We start from the raw sequence: 25,622 nt of genomic DNA, 5'->3' as shown, positions 1-25,622 counted from the left end.
GCTGATCCCATTAGGTCAAGGATTTGAGACGTTCGATTGGAAATATACGTCTTCCATGCATTTGGAGATTTTTCTAACCAAGATAATAATCAAACCAGAGATACAATTTATATTTTGCCATATTTAGAAGCGTTTGCACCATGGATACTAGTATGGCTAGTAGAATCGCACCATGATGGGTGTATGTTGCAATAATTTTGTTTCCCACTTTGTTTCGGCATGTAATAGGTGTGTAAGTTAAAAAACGTTTAGTTATTTTTATTAAAAGAAAAATATTTTCTGGGAGCTATGCTCCTTTATTGAATTCTGTGTAAGAACTGAATTTTACAATTATTTTCGCTTAACTCTAAGCCTACGTTTGCCGCTGCAACGGGTATGGAGTTTGCTGACGCTGCGCTTCCCACAGGTTGCCACTAAACGTGTCGCACTCTCAGCGATTTAGTAGTGTCTGTTAGCGTCTAACTCTAGTATACTCGTACTTACTCGATATACTTGTAGTATACTTATGCCAAATAAAAAAACACTTTCTATCGCATACTGTATTAAATTTTTATTAAGTTGATTTCACTAATTGAATATATGTATTTTTCTTGTATTAACGGGTGATTTTTTTGAGGTTAGGATTTTCATGCATTAGTATTTGACAGATCACGTGGGATTTCAGACATGGTGTCAAAGAGAAAGATGCTCAGTATGCTTTGACATTTCATCATGAATAGACTTACTAACGAGCAACGCTTGCAAATCATTGAATTTTATTACCAAAATCAGTGTTCGGTTCGAAATGTGTTTTATCGACAAATTTTGTTCAGCGATGAGGCTCATTTCTGGTTGAATGGCTACGTAAATAAGCAAAATTGCCGCATTTGGGGTGAAGAGCAACCAGAAGCCGTTCAAGAACTGCCCATGCATCCCGAAAAATGCACTGTTTGGTGTGGTTTGTACGCTGGTGGAATCATTGGACCGTATTTTTTCAAAGATGCTGTTGGACGCAACGTTACGGTGAATGGCGATCGCTATCGTTCGATGCTAACAAACTTTTTGTTGCCAAAAATGGAAGAACTGAACTTGGTTGACATGTGGTTTCAACAAGATGGCGCTACATGCCACACAGCTCGCGATTCTATGGCCATTTTGAGGGAAAACTTCGGACAACAATTCATCTCAAGAAATGGACCCGTAAGTTGGCCACCAAGATCATGCGATTTAACGCCTTTAGACTATTTTTTGTGGGGCTACGTCAAGTCTAAAGTCTACAGAAATAAGCCAGCAACTATTCCAGCTTTGGAAGACAACATTTCCGAAGAAATTCGGGCTATTCCGGCCGAAATGCTCGAAAAAGTTGCCCAAAATTGGACTTTCCGAATGGACCACCTAAGACGCAGCCGCGGTCAACATTTAAATGAAATTATCTTCAAAAAGTAAATGTCATGAACCAATCTAACGTTTCAAATAAAGAACCGATGAGATTTTGCAAATTTTATGCGTTTTTTTTTTTTTTAAAGTTATCAAGCTCTTAAAAAATCACCCTTTAGTATAACAATTTAACTATTTTTTCTTTCTGTATTGGTTTTCACACACTGACACTGCGGCGAAATCCGCGACTCACGTCACAACGTCACTTTGGCGAGAAGTCACAAGAAGAAAGTGCGGAGATTGCGGTTTTAGAAAAAATGAATCGTTGCGGGTCGACCGTCTTACTTTGCGGCTGAAATGAAAAAAAAGAGGGATTCCGTTCGGATCTATCCCTTTTGATAGTTTGGGTGGTGAATTAGATTATTCCGAGTCATCTCGTTGATGATCGTGTGGTTGTTGTGTTGTAATAATGAGCGGTGTTAGGTACTGTATTTGATGCGTGTGTGTGTAGTGTTGTGTGCTGTGAACTGTTTTGTGATGAGGTGTTGTGACGTGACGTGATGCGATGTGACGTGAGGTGATGTGATGTGGGATGTTGCAGAATGTTCATAGCTCATGTGAACAGTGTCATATTATATTGCTTTGTATAATATGATATTAATGCATCATATGATACTTTTTGAATGTGTGGGATGCTAACTAGTCCCCCTTGAAATTCAAACGTCCTCGTTTGAATCTTTAGAGGTATTGAAAATTTTGTTGAGTCCTGCTATTGCCGGTTTTGACAGTTTATTGGGTTCATCTTCCTTTTGTTTTCTTAAAAGATTTTTCGCGAAAATTAAGGCGATTGCGGTTATTATGACGATTAGGGTGATGCTGATTGTTAACCTCCGTGCAGTTTGGCAAACGACTTTTTAAAAATTTTTTTTTTACATGAATCGTTACTTAAATCTACTACATTATACTCAAACATATTCGCAAAGAATTATATTTTTTACAAACAATTTTTTTATTCTATAAATTCTCTTTGCTCAATTTAGAATTTTCTCGAAATAGATTTCTAATTAATTATTAACTCTCCCACTATTTTTCACATTAGAGCAGTCTAAAGTTTTACTGATTTTTTCCGGTTGGGAGGCTTACAATATAAATTATAATATAATTTTTAATAATTGGCATTTTTATTTCGGAAATGTATTTATCTTTTTAGTTTTTCTCTACTTTTACATTATTTAGTTGGGCTATTATTTATGTTATTAGGTGGAGTTAGGGATGGTTTAGTTGTTAATTAATTCGGCATTATATTAATCTTTTTACTTTTAAGTTAATTAATTAAGAAAAAAAATTTCGTTTATAGTAGCACTTTCTTTGACAATATTGGAATTTTTGTGAAGCTTACGTTAACTTATCTTTTTGTGTCTGATAATTAATTTCCTTTAATTTAAATTAATTTTCCTTTAGTTTACGACCCTTTTTTTCTCATTTTATTTTTCGTTTGGATCTCTCTCTTTTTGAATTGAACAATTTAATTTTTATTTTCTTTATAGTAACAATATCCTTTATAATTATCTTAAAATATTTTATAAAGCTTAAAGGTTTCCAGCTTTCCGTGGAATATTTTTATGCGCTCCTTTCCTTTATCACTTGTCCTTTCCTCTATCGGTACTGAGGTCCCTCGACATTTCCAAATCCCACGTTATGCGTTGTAGCCGCTTGTTAGCACAGTAATTATTTTTTTTTTCACTTTTCACGTAGCCTTCTTCTTCTTTACTGGCGTAGACACCGCTTACGCGATTATAGCCGAGTCAACAACAGCGCGCCAGTCGTTTCTTCTCTTCGCTACGTGGCGCCAATTGAATATTCCAAGCGAAGCCAGGTCCTTCTCCACTTGGTCCTTCCAACGGAATGGAGGTTTTCCTCTTCCTCTGCTTCCCGCGGCGGGTACAGCGTCGAATACTTTCAGCGCTGGAGTGTTTTCGTCCATTCGGACAACATGACCTAGCCAGTGTAGCCGCTGTCTTTTAATTCGCTGAACTAAGTCAATGTCGTCGTATATCTCGTACAGCTCATCGTTCCATCGAATGCGATATTCGCCGTGGCCAACGTGGCCTCTGCACCATATAGCAGGATGGGTATTATGAGTGACTTATAGAGTTTGGTTTTTGTTCGTCGAGAGAAGACTCTGCTTCTCAATTGCCTACTCAGTCCAAAGTAGCACCTGTTGGCAAGAGTAATCCTGCGTTGGATTTCTAAGCTGACATTGTTGGTGGTGTTTACGCTGGTTCCAAGATAGACGAAATTATCTACAACTTCAAAGTTATGACTGTCAACAGTGACGTGAGTGCCAAGTCGCGAGTGCGACGACTGTTTGTTTGATGACAGGAGATATTTCGTCTTGCCCTCGTTCACTGCCAGACCCATTTGTTTTGCTTCCTTATTCAGTCTCGAGAAAGCAGAACTAACGGCGCGGGTGTTGAGACCGATGATATCAATACCATCGGCACACGCCAGCAGCTGTACACTCTTATAAAAGATTGTACCTGCTCGATTAAGTTCTGCAGCTCGAACTATTTTCTCCAGCAGCAGATTGAAGAAATCGCACGATAGGGAGTCGCCTTGTCTGAAACCTCGTTTGGTATCGAACGGCTCGGAGAGGTCCTTCCCGATCCTGACGGAGCTTTTGGTCCCGCTCAACGTCAGTTTACACAGCCGTATTAGTTTTGCGGGGATACCAAATTCAGACATTGCGGCATAAAGGCAGCTCCTTTTCGTACTGTCGAAAGCAGCTTTGAAATCGACGAAGAGGTGATGTGTGTCGATTCTCCTTTCATGGGTCTTTTCCAAGATTTGGCGCATGGTGAATATCTGGTCAGTTGTTGATTTACCAGGTCTAAAGCCACACTGATAAGGTCCAATCAGTTTGTTGACGGTGGGCTTTAATCTTTCACACAATACGCTCGATAGAACCTTATACGCGATATTAAGGAGGCTAATCCCACGGTAGTTGGCGCAGATTGTGGGGTCTCCTTTTTTATGGATTGGGAATAGCACACTTAAATTCCAATCGTTGGGCATGCTTTCGTCCGACCATATTTTACAAAGAAGCTGATGCATGCTCCTTATCAGTTCTTCGCCGCCGTGTTTGAATAGCTCGGCTGGCAGTCCATCCGCCCCCGCCGCTTTGTTGTTCTTCAGGCGGGTAATTGCTATTCGAACTTCTTCTTGGTCGGGCAATGGAACGTCTTCTCCATCGTCATCGATTGGAGAATCGGGTTCGTCTTTCACGTAGCCTTACTTTTTTATTTTCAGGTTTTTTTTCTTTCTTATTCACAATCACTACCGTTCGTCACTCGCGTAGCCTTACTTTTTGGTTTTCAAGCAATTACTACTTTCACGCGCTGGTCCCTGTTCGGGCGCCAGTTAAAAAACGTTTAGTTATTTTTATTAAAAAAAAATGTTTTCTAGGAGCTATGCTCCTTTTTTGGGAGCAATGCTCCTTTATTGAATTCTGTGTAAGAACAGAATTTTACAATTATTTTCGCTTAACTCTAAAAGTACGTTTATTGCTGCAACGGGGATGGAGTTTGCTGACGCTGCGCTTCCCACAGGTTGCCACTGCACGTGTCGCACTCTCAGCGATTTAGTGGTGTCATATTATATTGCTTTGGATAATATGATATTAATGCATCATATGATACTTTTTGAATGTGTGGGGTGCTAACTTGTACATTTGTAAGAGGGGACTATTGTGCATATACCTACATATGTATGTTTGGTTTTTTTTATTTTTCTTTTCTCTTTTAAATTTCGCAATTGCCCTAGCTTACTTTTTGCACAATCCTGCTTATACTGTTTTGAGTATTTATAAAATTTATTTATAAAAAAATTTCAAGTATTCACTTGACAACATTTTCCGACTATACCCCTTATACTCAAACAGTATAAGCAGGATTGCGCAAAAAGTAAGCCAGGGCAATTGCGAAATTATACTATATACTGTCCATACATATATTTGGAGATACATATGTAGTGTACCAAACTGTTTTCGGTTTCCCGGAAATCAACCGTAAGTTCACACAGTTTGGTAGCAACCATTCTATTATAATTGACAGGAAAGAATAAATAAAGTCGCTTTGTGGCGCTTCAAGCGTCTTTGAGGGCTTCATATACGGTTAAGATATGGGGATAGCTTATGCCACTGCGTCCAATTTGTTTCCTCTCCGTTTCTTTTCCTTTTTGTTGCTTGTTCCGCCGGTTTAAATTTCCCTACGTTGCTTGACTTTTTTAGTTTTTATTTTTATTATTATTATTTTTTTTTTTTGTTTTTAATTTTTTGTTTCACGTTTATTATGGTTTTTCACATCGACATTAAATTTTTATACATATATGTTAAGCTTCGCGCCTGTGTGGATGTTTTTTTTTTTTTTGTATAAATAATATTTCGCGCCCGGTTTTCGGTATTTTCTTGGTTTTTGGTTTTAAACACTATTTTGTATTATGTATATGTATATTAATATGTGTTTTGTATTTTTTTTTTTATAACTGCACACACGATGTTCAAATATCATTGAACATGCTTACTTATCATGCTTTAAAGCCGAAATTCTACTAAATAGAAATATCTATTTATATATTAATATACATACATACATACATATATACATAATGCATTTACATGCAATGCACATCTATACGTAATAATAATAAAAATGCATGGGACACAAATCATAAATATACAGCAGAGATAACAATAAACACTCACACACACATGCAATAAATTGTACACTTGAAATCAACCCCATGTCAAGCAGCAATAAAAAATATGCTGCAATACATAAAAACATACACACATACACATATATTTAGTTACTTAAGATAGTTTTAAAAATTGTATATAAGCAAGAAAAATACTAAATAAAAATTAGAATATATTCTCCCTCGAGATAAGACGTTTCATTTCCCCCACCAGTGGTAAGGAATGACAAGTTCTTTTTTGAGGTCAATGTTTGACAACATAAATCAAACACATGATTTACCATTTTTTTTATTATTGTAATTTTTTTGATTTGGGAATCACAACACGGAACCGTTTCATGTCCGGTTTTCAAACTGTTTTTTTGATATACATACATATATTTATACTCGTATGTCACCGCACCTTTTATTTTATTATATTTCTTTTGTATATTTTATTTCCCCTTCAGAATATTTTGCCGCTTGAATCTTTTTTTTCAGATAGTGCCTTTCTTTGCGGCTCGAAGGACCAATGTTTAAGTAGATGCCCATTTCACTTTTGTCTTTTGACACTTACCACTTCCACTTCTTTAACTAAAACACCCGGTTAACTTCTAAGGGTAATTCAATATGGATTTAATTAGATTTTTTAATTTCGTTACAAATATGGAAAATGAGGTTCAAGTTATTTTTATTTCGTTTTTCAATTTGAACCCTATTGCGGAACAAAGGGGTAATCAACAGTTAATTTTAATTCGATTTTTTAATGTAAAACAATGTGCGGAACTATGCTGACATACGACGATCGAAACGGCGAGAGGATCACAGCGGCCACGAGCTTCGAGGGCTGACCAAACGAAAACCGGGAAAGAAACTATGTTATCTGTTTGCGTGTGTGGATGTGCTCTCGCGTGTGAGTGGTGTTGATGTGTGGGTCCTGTGGAATGTGGGTTCTGTGTGTGTGGTGTTTTGGAGTAGTGGTATTAGGGAGGCGGCTTATCTCATTTAGCCAAATTTTTCATGGTATCCAAATATTTGCACGTTGCAAGAGTATAAACTTTTCGGAAACACCTGAACTTAGCCATTCATTAGCCAATAGTGAATATTTATATTACATATACATATGTATGTATACAAAAGAACGTATATTGTGACTGTATATTCTTCTTCTTTACTGGCGTAGACACCGCTCACGTGATTATAACTGAGTTAACAACAGCGTGCCACTCGTTTCTTCCTCTCGCTACGTGGTGCCGATTGGAGATTCTAAGCGAAGCCAGATCCTTCTCCACATGGTCCATCCAACGGAGTGGAGGTCAACAATGATGTGAGAGCCTAATCACGAGTGCGTCGATTGTTTGTTTGATGGCAGGAGATAATTCGTCATGACCTCGTTCGCTACCAGACTCATTTGCTTTGCTTCCTTATAAAATAAAATTTTAAGTTTTTGGAATGGAAATATTTTTTATTAATTTTTATTTTTTTTTTAACAAATTATCTTATTTAACCCTAGAACATACACCCAGAAAATACCACGTAAACACACACCCGGGATACGTTTGTACCCGGGACCTTATTTTGCGGTTTTTTAATGCTTATTCAACCGATTTCTATGATTTTTTTTTTGAAATGTATATTTTAATATATAACAAGTATTTTGTCTTTTTTGTTTTCATTCGAATATTCCTACTGGTTCCAGCGATATGGGCAAGTAAAGTCAGGACAGTGGATTTTTGTTTTTGTTGTTGTCCTGATAAATGCAAAACAAAATAATATAATTTATAATAATATACTTGTAGAGTAACAACGAATACACATTTTGGTTTTTATTTCATTGAAATATTCTACCTGGTTCAAAAGATATGTGCAAAAAGGTCGCGCAAGGTATGGGTACGTAGGTAGCAAATACACTGGTATAACTGTTTTTTGTATTTTATATGCAGCTGCAAGGATTGTTTTCACACGAGGTGTTGTTATAAATGCTGCCTGTTGATATTTTCATTATTGTTTTGGTGCTCAAAAGTGTAAAAAGTGAAAATATAAGTGAAAATAAATATAACAGAAACTATAAATAACTGGATACGAAATGACTTCAAGAATATTTATCAAGTGCAGCATATAGAAGGTAAAAAATGTTAAATAAGCAACAATGTAAACATACATATGTATACTAATTTTTTTTATTATGCAGGCTAACTGAGGAACAGCGAGAATCATATATACAATCTTTATTTGATGAAATTTGTGACGATGACGCTCCCTATGACTTTGACTCAGAAGATGAAGAAGAAATTCAAATCAATGACATTTAAATTGCTGATGACGATGCTGAAGTTTCGCAAACTGCCGCAGAAGTATTACCTGATTATGCGGACTATGAGGATGATGAAGAAGACGATGAAGAAGAAGAAGTAGAAGAAAATAATGAATTACCTGCTAGTGCCGAAATTTTGTTGCACGTGATGGTACTGAGTGGATGAAAGAACCAAATGTAAGTCGTCAGGTACTCAGACAAAATATTATAAGAGAACGTTCTGGACTAGCTAGATGCACTGAAATGTTGTCAATAGAGCAAACATTCAAATGTTTCATGAACGTTGAAATGGCTGATATAATTATGCGCCACACAAATAAGTTAGCAAAAGAAACTTATAATGCTTACAACAATGCGCATCCAAACACAACTCCTAAGTCATGGACGCCTGTGTCAATAACAGAGCTGTATGCATTTTTTGGTATACTTATTATGACTGGTGCGAACCAAAGCAATGGAGAACATGTTCGAGATTTATGGAGCGTCAAGAACTATCCTTTATATCGCGCCACAATGGGAGTCAACCGTTTCTGTTCGATATTGCGGTTCCTAAGATTTGACGATAAAAACACTCGTGCAACACGCTTACTAACTGATAAAGCAGCACCGATTAGTGAGTTGTGAACGATGATGAACAATAATCTTGCTGCACATTACAAGCCTAGCTCATGCTTGACGATTGATGAACAATTATTTCCTTACCGTGTACGCACACGGTTTACGCAGTACATACCGTCAAAACCTGCTAAATATGGTGTCAAGGTTCGGTGGATTTGCGATGCCACAAAGGCATATCCACTGCATGGACAAATATATACTGGCCAAGCAGAAACTGGTAGGGAAACGAACCAAGGCGAACGAGTGGTGAAGGATTTGTCTGCCAAATACCAAGGAAGTGGCCGAAACATTACAATGGACATTTTGTTTACGACCTTGCCAGTTGCAGAACTGCTTCTCACCTGGAAACTCACGATCGTTGGAGCTTTGCGCAAAAACAAATCATATATTCCTCAAGAAATGAAGCAGAACAAAAACAGGACAATTGGTTCAACGACATTTGGCTTCAAAAATAATGTGACAATGTGCTCTTATGTTCCCAAAAAAAAATAAAGCAGTAATTTTGCTTTCGACCATGCATAATGATGCTGAAATAGCTGACAGTGGGAAACCTGAAATAATTGAATATTATAATCGTACCAAAGGTGGTGCTGATCGAATGGACCAAATGTTTGCGGAATATCCAACACAAAGGCAAACAAAACGATGGCCACTAGCGATGTTCTTCAACATGTTGGACATTACAGCTCTTGCAGCCTACATTGTCTACGATTTGAATGACCCTATGTTGCCTTGGAGAACAAACAACAAGCGTAAGCAGATCCTGCGCAGCTTGGCTGAAGCATTGTGTATGCCCATTATTGAAGCCAGAGCCATAAATCGTCAAGTGACGAGAAATTTTTCGGCTAAAATTGCTATTGAAGCATATTTCAACCGACCGGTGGAATCAATGGTGTCAACAGCAGCATCAACATCTGCCGCAGCGCGCACGCCAAAACCTGTGTCCGGATCTTGCTATTTATGTTACGCACAAGAGGAAAAACGCCGTAGAAAAACCAGAAAGCTGTGCGCCAAATGTAAGACATCAACAAATTGCTCTATTTGCCATGATTTTCCTTAGATATAAGATGCATTTTTATAATTTTTATAATAAAAGTCAATAATATAATGTGTAAAAATGAATATTTTTAATTTTTAAAATAAAAAAAAAAAATGTTTTTTTTTTATTATTATGAGGATTTTTACTATTGGGGTACAAACGTATCCCGGGTGTGTGTTTACGTATATAATGTGTTTAGAAGGCTGTAGCTCCTGAACCAATGGTCCGATCTGGTTCAAATTTTGAATTTAAACTCAAAACTAAATAATCTTCCTAGATCCGAACGGTATAGAGGTATAGCGGTTCAAAAGTTACAACACTTCAAAGTTGAAAGTGGATACATTTGTACCCGGGTGCGTGTTCTAGGGTTAATATATGTAAAGTTTAGCCAACACTTAAAACTTTTTCCCCGCTTTAGTACTTCAAGTTTCGATAGTATTAAATGCTCGGTTACACCCGAACTTAGCTATTCCTTACTTATTATAAATGATTTTTATCAAAAACCTGGTTTTATGGAATTTAAAACTTTTTTCTTTCAGTTCTAAATCACCGCGCCGAATTTGTTTTTTCTCCTTTTTTATCACTTAGTATGATAGTAAGCATTGCTATTTGCATAGCACTTTTGGCAATAATATTTTCTTTACGTACAACGTGTAAAAACTCAAGGCAAATAATAAAGGAATTTTCGCATGACCACAATTTATGGGAGGTTTCGAGTCGAAGTTCAGCAAGCAAAGAAATGGACATAAATGAAAGTGATGAAAGAAACCCAGATGTCATCCCTGAGCTACTCGATATCGAAAAACAGGTATTTTCAAAACTATTTTATATGATTGAAGTGAGTCTTTCTAAATTACCTTTAAAATACACTTTTTTACAGACACGTAATTACTGTCAAAATCAAAAATTTTAAACATTTTTATACACTAAACATATTTTACCTAACGATTGTTCATAATACATGACACTAAACGAGATAGTTATGTAAGCATATACAATATGTATATCATAATGATCAGGTTGATCAGAAGAGTTGAGTTCCGAAAGACTGCAAAGATAATAAAGCAATAATAAGGTGTAGATTCGGCAGCGAATATTTCAACCGGAGAATTTAGTTCAGGCTGAGGCAACCCACCTAGTAATATATTGACACTGATTTCATTTTTAGCAGAAAGGCATATGTAGAATTACAGTTTTCTTAACATGGCCAACTAGATAATACTAGTATTATTGATCCCCATTAGAATGGACTTACTCTATATGAGATTTCTGAATTAGCTCTAGTCTAATATATAGTATACAATTCTCATCACATGGTTTATGTTGCCAAACTCCTCCGAAACGACTGGACCTATTTTGATGAAATTTGCTGCGATTATCAGGTAGGTCTGAGAATCAGCCAACATCTATTTTTCGTATCTCAAAATTTGAAGGGCGGTCTACTCCAGAAGTAATTTTTTGTAAAAATTTTTTTGTTTTTTCTTTTTATGATTCAATATTTTCGATGTAAATAGTTTTAAATTTTCACCCTTATACGATCAACGCCTGATTTTTATTGCGATTTTCATGTTATTCTGTTCTATCCGCAGAAACCGCAAACAATTGAATGTACTAATAACAGCAGTATATTATATTTTTTCTTACTCTTGCAACATGTTGCTACAGAATTTAATAAAAGCTGTTCCAAGATTAACGCACTTAAATTTGCCGCCAATTATGTAGTAAAGTGTTAAAAACCCTAAAAAAAGTCTAAGTTTGGGTATAACCGTACACACTTTTACAACTTCCATGGATTAGAGCGGGCTAAATACTTTCAGGTGTTATTAGAAAATGTAGCGTCGAAATCGAAAATGGATTACAATCAAACCGAAAATTATACTAAAGCATTCTAAATCGAAGTTATATATTTCAACCAATCTACATACTATTATATTAACATGCCACGTTCTAACGAATTGCTTTGTGGGTTTCATTAAGGTACCTCACATACAATCACCAAATGTACGAAAGTTCTATTATAAGTAATATAGGGGCCAAGTCAAGTTTTCATCAGATTTTATAAGTTTTTTGCCCAAAGATACACTGTTAATAGTAAACTACGCTCTCTCTTTTTGTTGAAATAACACACTTATTGGCCGTTAGATAAGTCATCCGGATGTTCGACAATCTGACTATATATTAAAGCTAATGGAAATATTGACCCGATTCAACCAATTTTTAAATTTCAGACACACCGTTATCAAGAAAGGATTCTCCAAATTGGTGTTAAGTAAATACATATATATGTATATATATATATATATTATAAAAAGTAATCTAAAGGCACTGGGGTCCACATACTTCGGTATTTAGGGGCTTGAATAAGTTCGGTTGGATTTGAAAAATTTTTTGTTCACCTAACGGTTGTATATACAAGTATAACTTAAAACTAATCAAGATAGATATTAAGTTGTGTACGTATAAAAATGATCAGCATGACGGGACTCGTTGAATTCCAAACGAATTGTATAAGTAATAAACATCTAGGATTGGGATTTTTTTTTAACTGTGGCCCCACTCTCTAATTAGTTCAATGAACAATCTTCTAAGCCATTCAAGTTACTTGTAGAATAAACTTATGAAAATACCTAAATGTGTAAAACGGTTTTCTAAGAAAAACTAAAGTGCGATAAATCAATAAATAAAATCGTCCAGAACGTTAAATTTTACACTCGAGTTACGATTAGAAGAATTTATAACACCCGATACCAAATTTGGATGATTGGCGTGGTACCGCCCACATTAAGGTGAAAATACATACATATGTATATCGGGACCTACTTGATCAATATCAACTAAATTTAGTAGATAATATTCTTCTGATATTTCTATGTCACAGGGCAAAAATTATGGAAATAGAACTGCAAAACGCCTACTTCCCATATAACACAATTAGAAATTCCATCTGATTCTTTCACGGTCGGTATACATATCCAGACATAATCAAGTTATCGGGATACAACTTTTTGTTTCTTCGACCAAAAATTGTCCAGATCAGACCAAAACTATTCAAGTACCCAGATAACGAATATGTAGACCTCAGTTCCTACTGAAATTTTTCCATCGAAAATGGATGCCAGTATATTGTAGAAATTAGACGAGATTCCTTTTCTGTAAATGGAATGCCTACATATCAAAAATATGTTCAATTGGATCAATAAATCCATTAGACGAGCGACGCTTTTCTTAATCCACATTACGAATTCTATAAACTAAAGATAATAATATGTATAACTTCGTATCGGCTCATATTTCGTAAATTTATTTTCATACACGGTGTAAAATACCATGTCATAAAACTGCGAAATATCTACGCCTGACCCGGGATACAAAGATCACTTCAGCAATTTACATGCAGAGCGTGATTAATTCGTTTTTACAATACAATAAACAAAACAAATTTTGTGTTAAAATTATTTTAATAATTGTTTTTACTTACCAATTTGAATCCATATGCGCTCAAACAAGCCAAGAATTAAATGATGATTTGAGGCTAACATCCCTGCTAATAAATGGGATATTAGAGATTTCTATTAAAGTTTCTATGAGTTTCTTAAGGCCCAATTGACCCTTCTAACCAAAACTATTGTGTACGTGTGATCGTTCATCCTTTTCTTACGCGTTGGTCTTATGAATTCCACGGTGTATATGTGTCCAATACATTGTAATTCCTTCAATGTATTGTTGTTTCCGCAGTGACTTGCGTGTTATCCCTACCCTCTTGTGTCAAATATTTCAATACAACTATACATTTTTTCTCTATGCACTAACACCAACGCACATTTTCGGTTTATTATACTCTCGCAAGAAAGTTGCTAAAGAGAGGCAAAACTATAATTTGTTCACATAACGGTTGTTTGTAAATCCTAAAACTAAAAGAGTCAGATATAGGGTTATATATACCAAAGTGATCAGGGTGACGAGTAAAGTTGAAATCCGGATGTCTGTCTGTTCGTCCGTCCGTCTGTCTGTGCAAGCTGCAACTTGAGTAAAAATTGAGATATGATGATGAAACTCGGTACACGTATTTCTTGGCTCCATAAGAAGGTTAAGTTCGAAGATGGACAAAATCTGCCCACTGCCACGCCCACAAAATAGCGAAATCCGAAAACCTATAAAGTGTCATAAGTAAGCCATAATTAACGGTATTAAAGTGAAATTTGGCACAAAGGATCGCTTTAGGGAGGGGCATATTTGGACGTAATTTTTTTGAAAAAGTCGGCGTGGCCCCGCCCCCTACTAAGTTTTTTATACATATTTCGGAAACTACTATAACTATGTCAAACAAACTCTATAGAGTCGTTTCCTTCAGACATTTCCATATACAGTTCAAAAATGGAAGAAATCGGATGATAACCACGCCCACCTTCCATACAAAGGTTATGTTGAAAATCACTAAAAGTGCGTTAACCGACTAACAACAAACGTAAGAAACACTAAATTTTACGGAAGAAATAGCAGAGGGAAGCTGCACCCAGGCTTTTTTAAAATATTGAAAATGGGCGTGGCGTCGCCCACTTATGGACCAAAAACCATATTTCAGGAACTACTAATCTAATTAATTTTACAGCAAAATATAAAAATATATATATGACGGATAATGAAATCTCGATTATCACTTTATCATGCGAGAGCATAAAATGTTCGGTGACACCCGAACTTAGCCCTTCCTTACTTGTTTTTTGTTTACCTAAATGCGATGAAAACAAGTTTCTTTCATTTCTTGATTTATTTGAATGAGTGCGAAGGAGAAAAAATAATTGTCAATAGTGCCAAAAGAAAATCCTAAAAAGGGTAATAAAAAACGATTGAACGACGCATGTCATTCGTGCTAGTACAACAAGAAGGTAAGTAAGTGAATTTTATGTGATTTTTTTGAAATAATTTGCAAATAAGTACTTCATTTGTTTTTATAGCATTGGAAATCAGAATGAATTGAAAATAGCAGCTGCATCAATATCATCAGAAGAAGCAAATATCAAATGTTAAGTAAGTATGTGAAAAAGTGTGTGTTGTTTGAAATTGGACTGCGCAGTCCAATATAATACGCAAAAATAAATATGTACATGCGTTTAAGGCCGCCTGCACAATCCAATATTATATGTGAAAACAAATGTTTGTTTTATATTTTAAATTATCAAATAATATTTATCTTTTCTTTCAGATGTTATTATTATTTTTATTTAATTATTCTATTTTTGCAGATTTTATAACAATTTTTTTTTTTTAATTAATCTTTGCTTTCAGAATAAATTCGATTTGTACTTAATATATTTTATTTTTTCAGATAATATTAATCTTTTCTTTTAGATATTACAAATTCAATGTAATTATTATTTATTTTCAGGTATTAATAACCTTCATTTTATTGTTATTTTTTTAGATATTTGTCTTTTATTATCAGGTATCAATAATGTTTCTCTTTAGTAAATCCTTTTTCAGATACTAATTATTTTTTTAAATTAAATATATTTTTAGTTATATAAATTATATGTGAATATGTGAAAAATAAAATAAAATAAAAATTTAAAAAATTAAAAAGTTTTGTTTGAAATTTTAAAAGTAGGAATCAAAATGTGCAATCCTGCATCAGCCGTCGATTGGGGATATTCGAGCAGGACAGATATACTTTTTTATATGACACTGCTGAATGAGCGCAACAAAGATCATACATATGTATATATGTATACGTACGTGAGTGGGTAGAATCTTCACGCGGCAAACTACAAACATGTACCCACATGTATGTTTACCCACTGATTATCTAGTTTTATACCCGCTCATGGTTGGCAGGGTATGTTATGTTATTATCCTAAGTTAGTCTACACATATGCATCAGACAGACATTTAGTACATATTTTAGTATGCTACAAAACTCATATGTAGTATGTCAAACGTTGTTTTTTTTTTAATTTTTGTACCAAGCAAATGGAGTTCTGTAATCCAATAGCGTTTTGGAAACCAACTATGTGGCGTTGTGTAATGAACACATACATATTTATACTCTTGTACCCTGTTGCTACAGGTTATTACAGTTTTGTTCAGATAACGGTTGTACGTATCACCTAAAACTAAGTGAGATAGATATAGGGTTATATAGAATATACATATATAAAATTGATCAGGGTTACTAGAAAAGTTGAAATCGGGGTGACTGTCTGTCTGTCCCTTCGTCCGTCCGTGTAAGCTGTAATTTGAGTAAAAATTGAAATATCTTAATGAAACCCTCTAATAAGCTTTATGTACATATCTCCTAAACTACTAAAGCTACAAAAACCAATTTGAGTAAAAATTGAAATATCTTAATGAAACCCTCTAATAAGCTTTATGTACATATCTCCTAAACTACTAAAGCTACAAAAACCAAATTCGCCTAGCGCGAATAGTATAAAAACTCCTACCGATAACGAGAAAATGGAAATATAGTATTTAAAGGCCCCATTCACTCACCATTAAACGGTACTGTTCAAAACTACTAAAAACGCGACAAATCAATTACTAAATGCGCTGGAAACATTAAAATTTACCTCCGAGATGGTATAAAAATGCTTTATGGGAGTCGGTGTAAAAATTAGACTTTGGGCGTGGAACCGCTCACTTTTATGTAAAATCCCATATCTCTAGACCCGGCCTACCGATTTGGACAAATTTAGTATGTGGCATTCTTTTGCTATTTCTATGTCACAAAGTAAAAATGTGCGAAATCGGACAACAACATCGCCTACTTCACATATAACACAATTTTAAATTTCACTTGGTTCTTTCACATTGAAGAACACAAATCAAGAAGAAATTAATATAACGAAATAAAAGTTTGCACGAATAACGCCCTTAGTGTGGGCCAACTTATCGCCAAAAAGTGTTAAAACAAAAATACCGAATATTTGGACCCCAGTACCTAAAGTTGACTTTTGATCGAAAATATTCGTCATTGTGTAAGGTATAGTATTGAAATTTAGGTATTATACTTATCTTACAATAGCGTGTCTGTGCGTTAAAAATAGGTTGAATCGAGCCAATACTTTCCTTATCCCCCATATACCTAATATACTGTACTGTATATATCGACCAATATGTGAGTTATCTCAATGAAAATGAGTGAGCGTGTCTAACTCTTAGCAATGTATCTTTGTGCTTAAAATAGATAAATTGGAGCGAAAACTTGATTTGCCAACCATATAAATAATATGTATCAGGATTTTTGAACATCCGGCTGACTTTGATGTATGTGATTGGTTTTTTAGTATGTGGTATATTAACGGTGTTTAGTATTGTGAATAATAGATAAAACCGGGTCGACCACTATTGCGATATACTACATAAAATGGTTTTCGTTTTTCTAACCAACCTTATGTGTATGTCAGTGTATGAGTTATACACACATAGTCACCCCTATTCTGTGCACTTGACAAATTCAACATATTTATAATTTGTCAAAATTTGAAATTTATCAAGCATTTGGTATTCTGTGCCTGAAATAAAAAGCTCTTTTCTTTATAAGTTGTTAAGATGTCAAATGCTCTTGACATTTTGTTGTGAAAATGGAAGATATTTTACTTGTGTTGTTATTGTTAAACGAAGATGAAAATTGTGAGAATAGAAATCGCGCGCGGCATTTAAAATGTATACGCGACGATAGCAATCCATTTTTTTTGAGCCAGAATACCTTTGTGCAAGTTTTCGATTAACTCGTGAAATTTGCCGCCGCCTAATTGATGAACTGGCCCCACACGATAATCAGAAAACGTCACTACCTTTAATTGTAAGGGTTCTAGCAGCTTTGAACTTCTTTGGACACGGCTCGTATCAGAAATGTGTAGGTAACAACGTTAACTTGCCCATGAGTCAGTTGTCCCTTTCCAGAAGTGTGCGAGCTGTAGCAAAACTTATTGTGAAGGTGAATGGAGGAGAAATAAAGTTTCCCAGTTCAACAGAGGAAGAAACTTTTATGAAAACGGGGCAAGTATTATTGTAATACACATAATAATATGCTAATTTATTTGAAATATATTCCAGATTTTTTAGAAAATTTGGAATAAAAAGCACCAAAGGAGCTATTGACTGCACGCATATTGCTATCATTGCTCCACCATCAAATAATGTCGAACGTCCTCTTAATTTATATTTAAATAGAAAAGGATTCTACAGTATCAATGTTGAAGCAGTAAGTTTTGTTTTTCCACGCACATACATATATGCCAATGCAATTTTTGAATGTATCGTGTTTTAAGTTTGCGATCACCGTTTATGTTTTACATTTGTAAATGCCAAATTTCCGGGTGCAACACATGACTCTGGAATTTGGGCAACTTCTGACCTACGAGAACATCTCATTCGTCAGCATACTAACACGTCTGAGCAACAACGGAGAGAATCTTGGCTTCTTGGCGATCAAGGTTATCCTCTACTTAACACCAGTGGGAACACCTAATACCCATAAAGAGCAAACATACAACAAATTACATGGTTCTGCAAGAAACTGCATAGAGAGAGCATTTGGTGTTTTAAAATCTCGCTTCAGATGTTTGTTGAAGCACCGAGTTCTACAATATTCACACGCGACGATAGCACTTCCGCTTTGTTTTTTAGTACTTGCGTTATACTCATATTGCATAATATAATGACGAAAGCAGGCATTACTTTCAACGAAATAGATGACGGGGTTGCAGAAGACTTTGATTCTCTGGTTAAATGTGCTTCTGCGAAATCGGATGATAACCACGCCCACCTCCCATACAAAGGTTATGTTGAAAATCACTATTTAGGTATGTGAGCCGGTAATTCGCACAACTGATTGATTCGTATACCCAGGTATGTGAGCCGGTAATGCCTACAGCTGACTAATTCATGTCTTCAGATATATAACTTGGTAATACGTACAGCTGATCGATTTGTATCCCTGGGTATGTGAGTTGATCTGTTCTTACCAACTCATACACTCCCTATTACCTTTTGCTAGTGGGAAGCGAAGCACAGGCAGGCACAACCACAGGCGCACGCACACCACCCACACATCAGATACATACGTAAACTCACAATATCCCCAAAAGCCCCTGGCGGAAAGCAAAGTGAGTTGTATCGTTTCATTTAAATTTTTATATTATATGTATACACATATGTATGATTTAATATCAGAAACTTAAATCTGCGGTCTGACCAAAATTCCGGTCGGAAAAGTATTTGAAAACCGTTTCCAAACTGTTTTCGGTATTCGGTTTATTTTACGGTAAAAACCGAAAAACCGCTAACAAAGCAGTTTGGTACTGTAAACAGCGGATTAGTGATTGCCGGTAAATGCTTACCGTTGTGTTATAACACAAAAATCATTCCAATACCAATAAAAACAAAAAAAAAAAACTTTCAAGTATTTACTTGCAGTAAATTCCAGCATTTAAAAATAAGCTACGGCAATCACAAGAAGAAAAAAAAAACAAAAATCAATCAAAAAGCATATATCATATATACATACATACATATATGTTACATATATCACTATAACATACAAAGAGCATAACTTGCTCTTTTGCTAAGTTAAACAATATTCAAATTAACATATTTCAAATATACATATACATATGTATGTACATTCATATCTAATATTAAAACATTATTAAATTCTTTTCGCGGCTTCTTATCTCTGCGAACATATGTATATACATATGTACATACACTTGTATATGCGGCGCGATTATAAATATATATATATATACATTAGGGTGTCCGTTATTTACCAAGTTGGCTATTTCCACTTGGGTATCGTCAAAATCATTTCTTTTTGACCTAAAAACAATTTTGGAAACAAAGAAAAATTTTTTCGATGCCGTTTAACCCTGCCTAAATAAGGATACTTTTCGCATTTAATTAACATGGGATTTTCGCACTATTTAGCAAATAATTCTTACTTCGTACATTATACTCTTTAACTTACCAACAATGCTCAATTCTGCTTCTATTATGATCCCTTTAGACAAAGCTTGTACAGCTTCACGATTTTTAACGCGCTTAATCATATTAGATTCTGCTTCTTCGTCTTCTGTAACCAATTCTAAGCTACTACATGCAACCACACTACTGCCAGAGTCATTAATCCAGGCAAGAACTTCATCTTCAGAAAGTTCCACGTCAGTATTGCGGCGAAATAAATTTGTGATTGCACGAAATTCTTCAATTTCTTCAAAACGAGCCGAAAGGTCACTCTCTGATAATTCCTGTTGTAAGACTGACAATGGAATGTTATCTTCTGAAGCCCATCTCTGGGTATGAATATTTTTCCAACAGGACTTTAGAGTGGAATTCGATACCCTGTTTCAAGATCACTTAAGCAATTCACAAGCGTCGTACATACTGAATTGTTTCAAAAAAATGTCAGTACTGTCTGATTCAGAATTGACCAATTCACACAAGAGGTCTTTTTTGTAATAAAGTTTAGTCAGGCGTATCACAGTAGTACAATTGGAGGGAGAAACATAGTTTTATATTGTCCACATTCAGATGTCAACGGCTCCCCATGACATGTTGCATTATCCAATATCAATAGACCTTTTTTCGGCAAACTATTTTCAGTCTGATAGTTTTTTACCTGTGGTATAAACGATTTAAAAAACCATTCAGTAAAAATGTTGTTGTCATCCATGCATTTTTTGATGAGTAATATTCAATCACCCTTTGTTCTTTAAATGACCGAGGGTTTTTTGATTTACCAACCACTGCAATCTGTAGCTTGTGACTTCCAGTCTTATTAGCACAACATAAGAAGGTGATTCTCTTTTTGCTCATTTTGGTGTCTGGAGCTAATTTTTCTTTAAAATGCACTAAAGTTTTGTCTGGAAACATTTTCCAAAATGGTCCAGACTCATCAGCATTATAAATTTGGTCGTCCAACAAATTTTCAGCTTCAATTACATTGTAGAGCTTATTTTGAAAAGCAGGAACAAGATCTGGTCTAGCAGATAAAGACTCTCCGCATATTTTTAAGTTTCGCACAGAAAATCGTTTCTTAAACTTTTGAAACCATCCATCGCTAGCTTTAAACGATTCATTGTTATACATTTTCTGATAAAGTGATTTTGCCTTTTGTCGTAAAACTCCCGCTGAAATGGTTTGATGTCGTTACCGCTTCTCTTCAAACCAAGCATGTAATTTTTGCTCAAACTCTTCGTACTCACCCGTTTTGAGTGTCTTGCGCTGCTTCAAAAGTTTTTCATCAGAATTCTCAGCAAATCTTATAAAATAGGTTTGTATACAATTAACTCATTTTTGTAAGATACTTTAGTACATAATACGGATTCATACCTCCTAATATTTTCGGAATTTTTTTTTATGTCACAAATTGTAGAAGTTCCTACACCATATTTATCTGTTAAACGTTTTCCAGATTGTCCGCGGTCTAGTAGCTTCTGCATACACCTTAACTGATGAAGCTTCTTTCTTTATTTTACCCCAAGAAATAGCCTCATCTGGTCGAGCACCACTGTCACTGCCATCGAATTCCGAAGCTGTGTTAATAAAAACGGAATAATCGGCTCCATTTCTCATCAAATTCGCATTGTTTATGTGATGCTTTATAATACAATAGTTATCGTTCGGTACAAGCAAATTATCTATACGATTTATACCACGATCCCCTAATAATGGGTATGTTTTCCGTGTGTTTTTTCACTTCGTTTAAATACCGTTTCTTTGGCGATATCTGGTTCAACGGACATTTTCTATTGTATAAAACCTATGTTCACTCCAATTATTAAACTTTAAATAAAATATTTAGTAACTTTATACAAACTAAACTTTGTTTTGATTTAATTTAAATGTTCGAATATGGAAAGCTGCACCTTTTATGTTTTCTGTCGGTCAAATGTAAACAATTACATTCAGAAGAAAACTCACCACCGAGAAATCTAAAAACAGCGCTGAATTTTATTATTAAGAACTCACTACAAAAAGAATATCTGAATATCAGTAAATGATATTTTTATGGGCGAAATATTGCACACTATGGCATTTAAATCACCTATTAGTAAATATATAACATTATTTTATATTAAGCAACAATATTTATAGTTTTTTTTTAATTTAATAAAGTAAATTTGCTAAGTATTTACTACCTCAATTTATACAGCACTGCGTTGCTACAGGTTGCTACCACTGGAAATCCAAGATGGCCGCTATTCACCCCCCAGAAAGCTACCACGAAAAGGTTATCTACTGTATATACTGTGGTCGGGTGTATAGAGGGGAGAGCTAACTCATCTAGCCACATTTAATTTATAATTTAACTTTAAAATAACATTGTACTAAGTTAAAGATTTTAACAATAAATTAAATTGTTATTATAAACTTGAGTGACACGGATATTTTTATATGTGTGTTAAGCCCATCTAAACTATCTTATATGTGCATAGTGATTCCGAAAGCAAAAATAAAGATATAGTGGTTACAAAATTTAACTATGGTCCTTGGATCCTCACAGAGAGGCACTATTGGAAAACAAAAATCATTATAAATATAAAAATATACGTTTACTAGTGTGGTGGCAAAATAAACAAAAAACCAAATAAACCACATACGTGCAGTGACCAAACAGAACAAAAAACAAAAAAATATTATATATAAAAATATGTATATTCGTGCATACCAGAGACCTGGGCCCGAATCGCGGCAGTCGTGAGCGAGCAAGTAATCGTATCGAGTGAAATTTCGTAACGTATCGAGTGTGCGGATCGTCGCACTCGACACGAAACGAATAGAAATTTTATAAAATAACTTCCCTGGTGTAGCTGTAAATGACATTTTCGAATACATTCAAATACGAAACAAAACAAGTATTTGAATTTGAATTCAATGCAAATCTTATATATAAAAATGAATCGCAAAATGTGTTGGTAAGCGCATAACTCAACAACGCTTGGAACAATTTTGCCAATTCTTTTTTTAAAATGTTCTTTGAGGTTCAAGACAAGAAAAATTCGAATAATTGACGGAAAACCCTTAAAACCAGCCATTTTCTTTTTCCCATACAAACGATTGAATGTTTGTTTATTAGTAACGCTGAGAGAACGACTGAACCAATCTTGATGAAATTTTCAGAGAATGTTCTGTGAGGATCGGGGAAGGTATAGAAATAAAAAAACTTGTATGCTTTTCGTGAGAAAAAGTCGGAAAATTGGACAATTCCAAAAAGTTAATTTTTTCCATACAAATTTTTTTTCAATTTTTTTGTTTTGTTATTCAATTATTTGAATCGTTCAAATTTGTCGTTTGTTTCAAAAATTTTTTAAAACTATTCTGTGAAAATGTTATGTGTGTTACACACAAAGTGATCAATTACAGATTGAAATTTGCTACGGTCGGCGTTCTTTTTGGCATCAACTTACATTAGCAGCCCAAGGCACATGTACGAGCACTCCCAGGATGCGATGCCACACGTGCGGTATTATAGATAGCGGTCAATTAGCAAGCGATCGTCACGATGTCACACCACGACTTTTCAAACAACAGCTTCGATGGACTTTATCTTGAAGCAACGTATATATGGTGCTGTTAGATGCTAGATGTACTCTTTTAAGTGGCAAAATAGAGGTTTGCCGCACGCAAGTTAACGACATAGCCTCGCTCCGGGTCACACACACTCACATACATCTTATCTCCTAATATACATTCCGAACAAAGGCGAACTATGTATGTAAACCGATAGAACTCGCTTTGACATGCGCTATCAGTCGAACAATAGAAATGAACATGCATTATCTAGAAAGGCATTCTCAACATGTAAACAACAAACATCTGGCAATGGAATAATCCACTGCGATAACCAACTCCGCATCTCAAGTAATAGCAAGATAGCAGATATCGAATTACAACAAAGAAGTCGCATGCAGATAACAGCAGCCGCATTTCATTAGTATAAATAGCTGTAAGATCTTATATTAAAATTCAGTTCTTAAGAATATCAATAAAGGCACGCATTTCGGCGTATAAATAAAATTGTTTAAATTCTTGAACTCATATCGTGTAAACGATATTAACTGGGGGCTCAACCGGGATGGCAAATTTATTTGCTATCCAAAAAGCCAGATTTTATTCCGAAAGGACTAAATCAAAAAATTCCACAGGAAGTAGGACTTCCAGCACTAAATGTCTGAAAAAAGTGCAGAAAAAATTGGCAATGAATATAAGTATAAGTCCTATAACAGCGGACAATACATCCAGAATGCATCAAAGCAGATCCTGAAAAAACGGACAGCGGCGAATTCAGCAAGGTTCACAACAGACCCTGGAACAGCGGACAGCGACAATTCCTGAAAAAGTGGAACAAGGTAAAAAAGTATAGGTCCTGAAATAATGGATAATACTTTCACCAATATTCGCAATAGACCCTGAAAAAGCGGACAACGTTGAATCCTGAAACATTTTACAGTTAATTATAAGTTAGGAAGAAGCAAAGATGCCCCAACTCCAAGCACAAGTAACTGCATTGATGGTAATTATGAAGAAGCAACAAGAGGAATTTATACAAAGATTATCCTCAATCAAAAAGTGAAAATTTCCACAAGCAACACCAATTACCCAAAAAAGGCACCGAAAACAAGGCAAGCCAAAATGGTAAATTGTTGTTGAATTCTAGAAAATTATCGCTAATTCAAAACTAACTAAAAGGAAACGTTATATGTAACACGAAAAAATCATTAAGTATAGATATGTATTAATTATAAACATAAAAAATCAAACACATACGAAAGGTAAAAATGTTCACAAACACAGCCAATAATTCCAAAAAAAGGCACCGAAAACAATGCAAGCCAAAAATGAAAATGGTTGTTGAATTGTAGAAAATTGAAGCGAATTAAAAAATAAATTATAATAGAAGAGAAAGCTTCATAAGAAACATGCAAAAACAATAATAAGCCCAGATGTTTTGAAATGAGGACATTTCATTTTAACATAGGGGAGAGTTAAGGAACGTATTCCTTATAATAGTAACAAACAACAAAAGAATCTTTTGTTTCAGTAAATAGAATGCATCAAAACAACCTTGAGTTGGAACAATTGAAATGCACTATCACTGAAACAAACAATCCTAAACAAAGAAGTATCAAAACAACATTGAGTTTGAATACCACGACAACCTTATCTTAAAACAAAGAAATTGTATCTAAGCAAACAATATATATGTAAACAAACCTAAACAAACAATTAATCTGTATGTAGACAAACTATCAACTATTTAGTAATAAGTATAAATAGAAGTAAGAACGATGTAATAAGGCAGTCTTAAGAGTATAAATAAAGAGTACACATTTCAGTGCAGCTCAAAATATATTCTTTTGACTCATTTTTACCTCTGGTAAAAATTAACTGGGGGCTCAACCGGGATATATTCCAAATTCTGCCATTTGAGACAAATACCATCAAAGAAAGACACATACAAATATGTTGACGAGATACTGTCACAAATATACCCAAACGCAAAGTTTGTAATGACTGATAACGAGTCAACATTTACTGGCATATGTGCACAACAAATAT

At 34.8% G+C, this 25,622-nt stretch overlaps 2 protein-coding genes across 10 annotated transcripts in view; both read left to right on the top strand.

The window, feature by feature from the left end:
- The window catches only part of LOC125776627 (uncharacterized), a 518,523-nt gene that overhangs the window by 242,074 nt on the left and 250,827 nt on the right, over positions 1-25,622 (top strand). The gene's annotated exons all lie outside the window — the stretch shown is intronic.
- LOC115066219 (hemicentin-2-like) overlaps positions 1-25,622 on the top strand; it is a 469,188-nt gene that overhangs the window by 330,140 nt on the left and 113,426 nt on the right. For 8 of the 9 annotated variants that reach the window (XR_007421871.1, XR_007421874.1, XR_007421873.1 and 5 more), the window contains one exon: positions 10,601-10,869. Coding sequence is in view for 5 of the 9 variants with exons in the window: in XM_049449924.1 (XP_049305881.1) it covers positions 10,601-10,869 (269 nt within the window). In the remaining 4 variants the exon portion in view is untranslated. Of the gene's footprint in view, positions 1-10,600; positions 10,870-22,215; positions 25,416-25,622 lie in introns of those variants that run through there. The other variant, XM_049449925.1, reaches the window with a different exon arrangement.

Source organism: Bactrocera dorsalis, chromosome 2, assembly GCF_023373825.1.
Source record: "Bactrocera dorsalis isolate Fly_Bdor chromosome 2, ASM2337382v1, whole genome shotgun sequence".
Lineage (NCBI taxonomy): Eukaryota > Metazoa > Arthropoda > Insecta > Diptera > Tephritidae > Bactrocera > Bactrocera dorsalis.
This window is presented reverse-complemented; position numbering and strand designations above follow the sequence as displayed.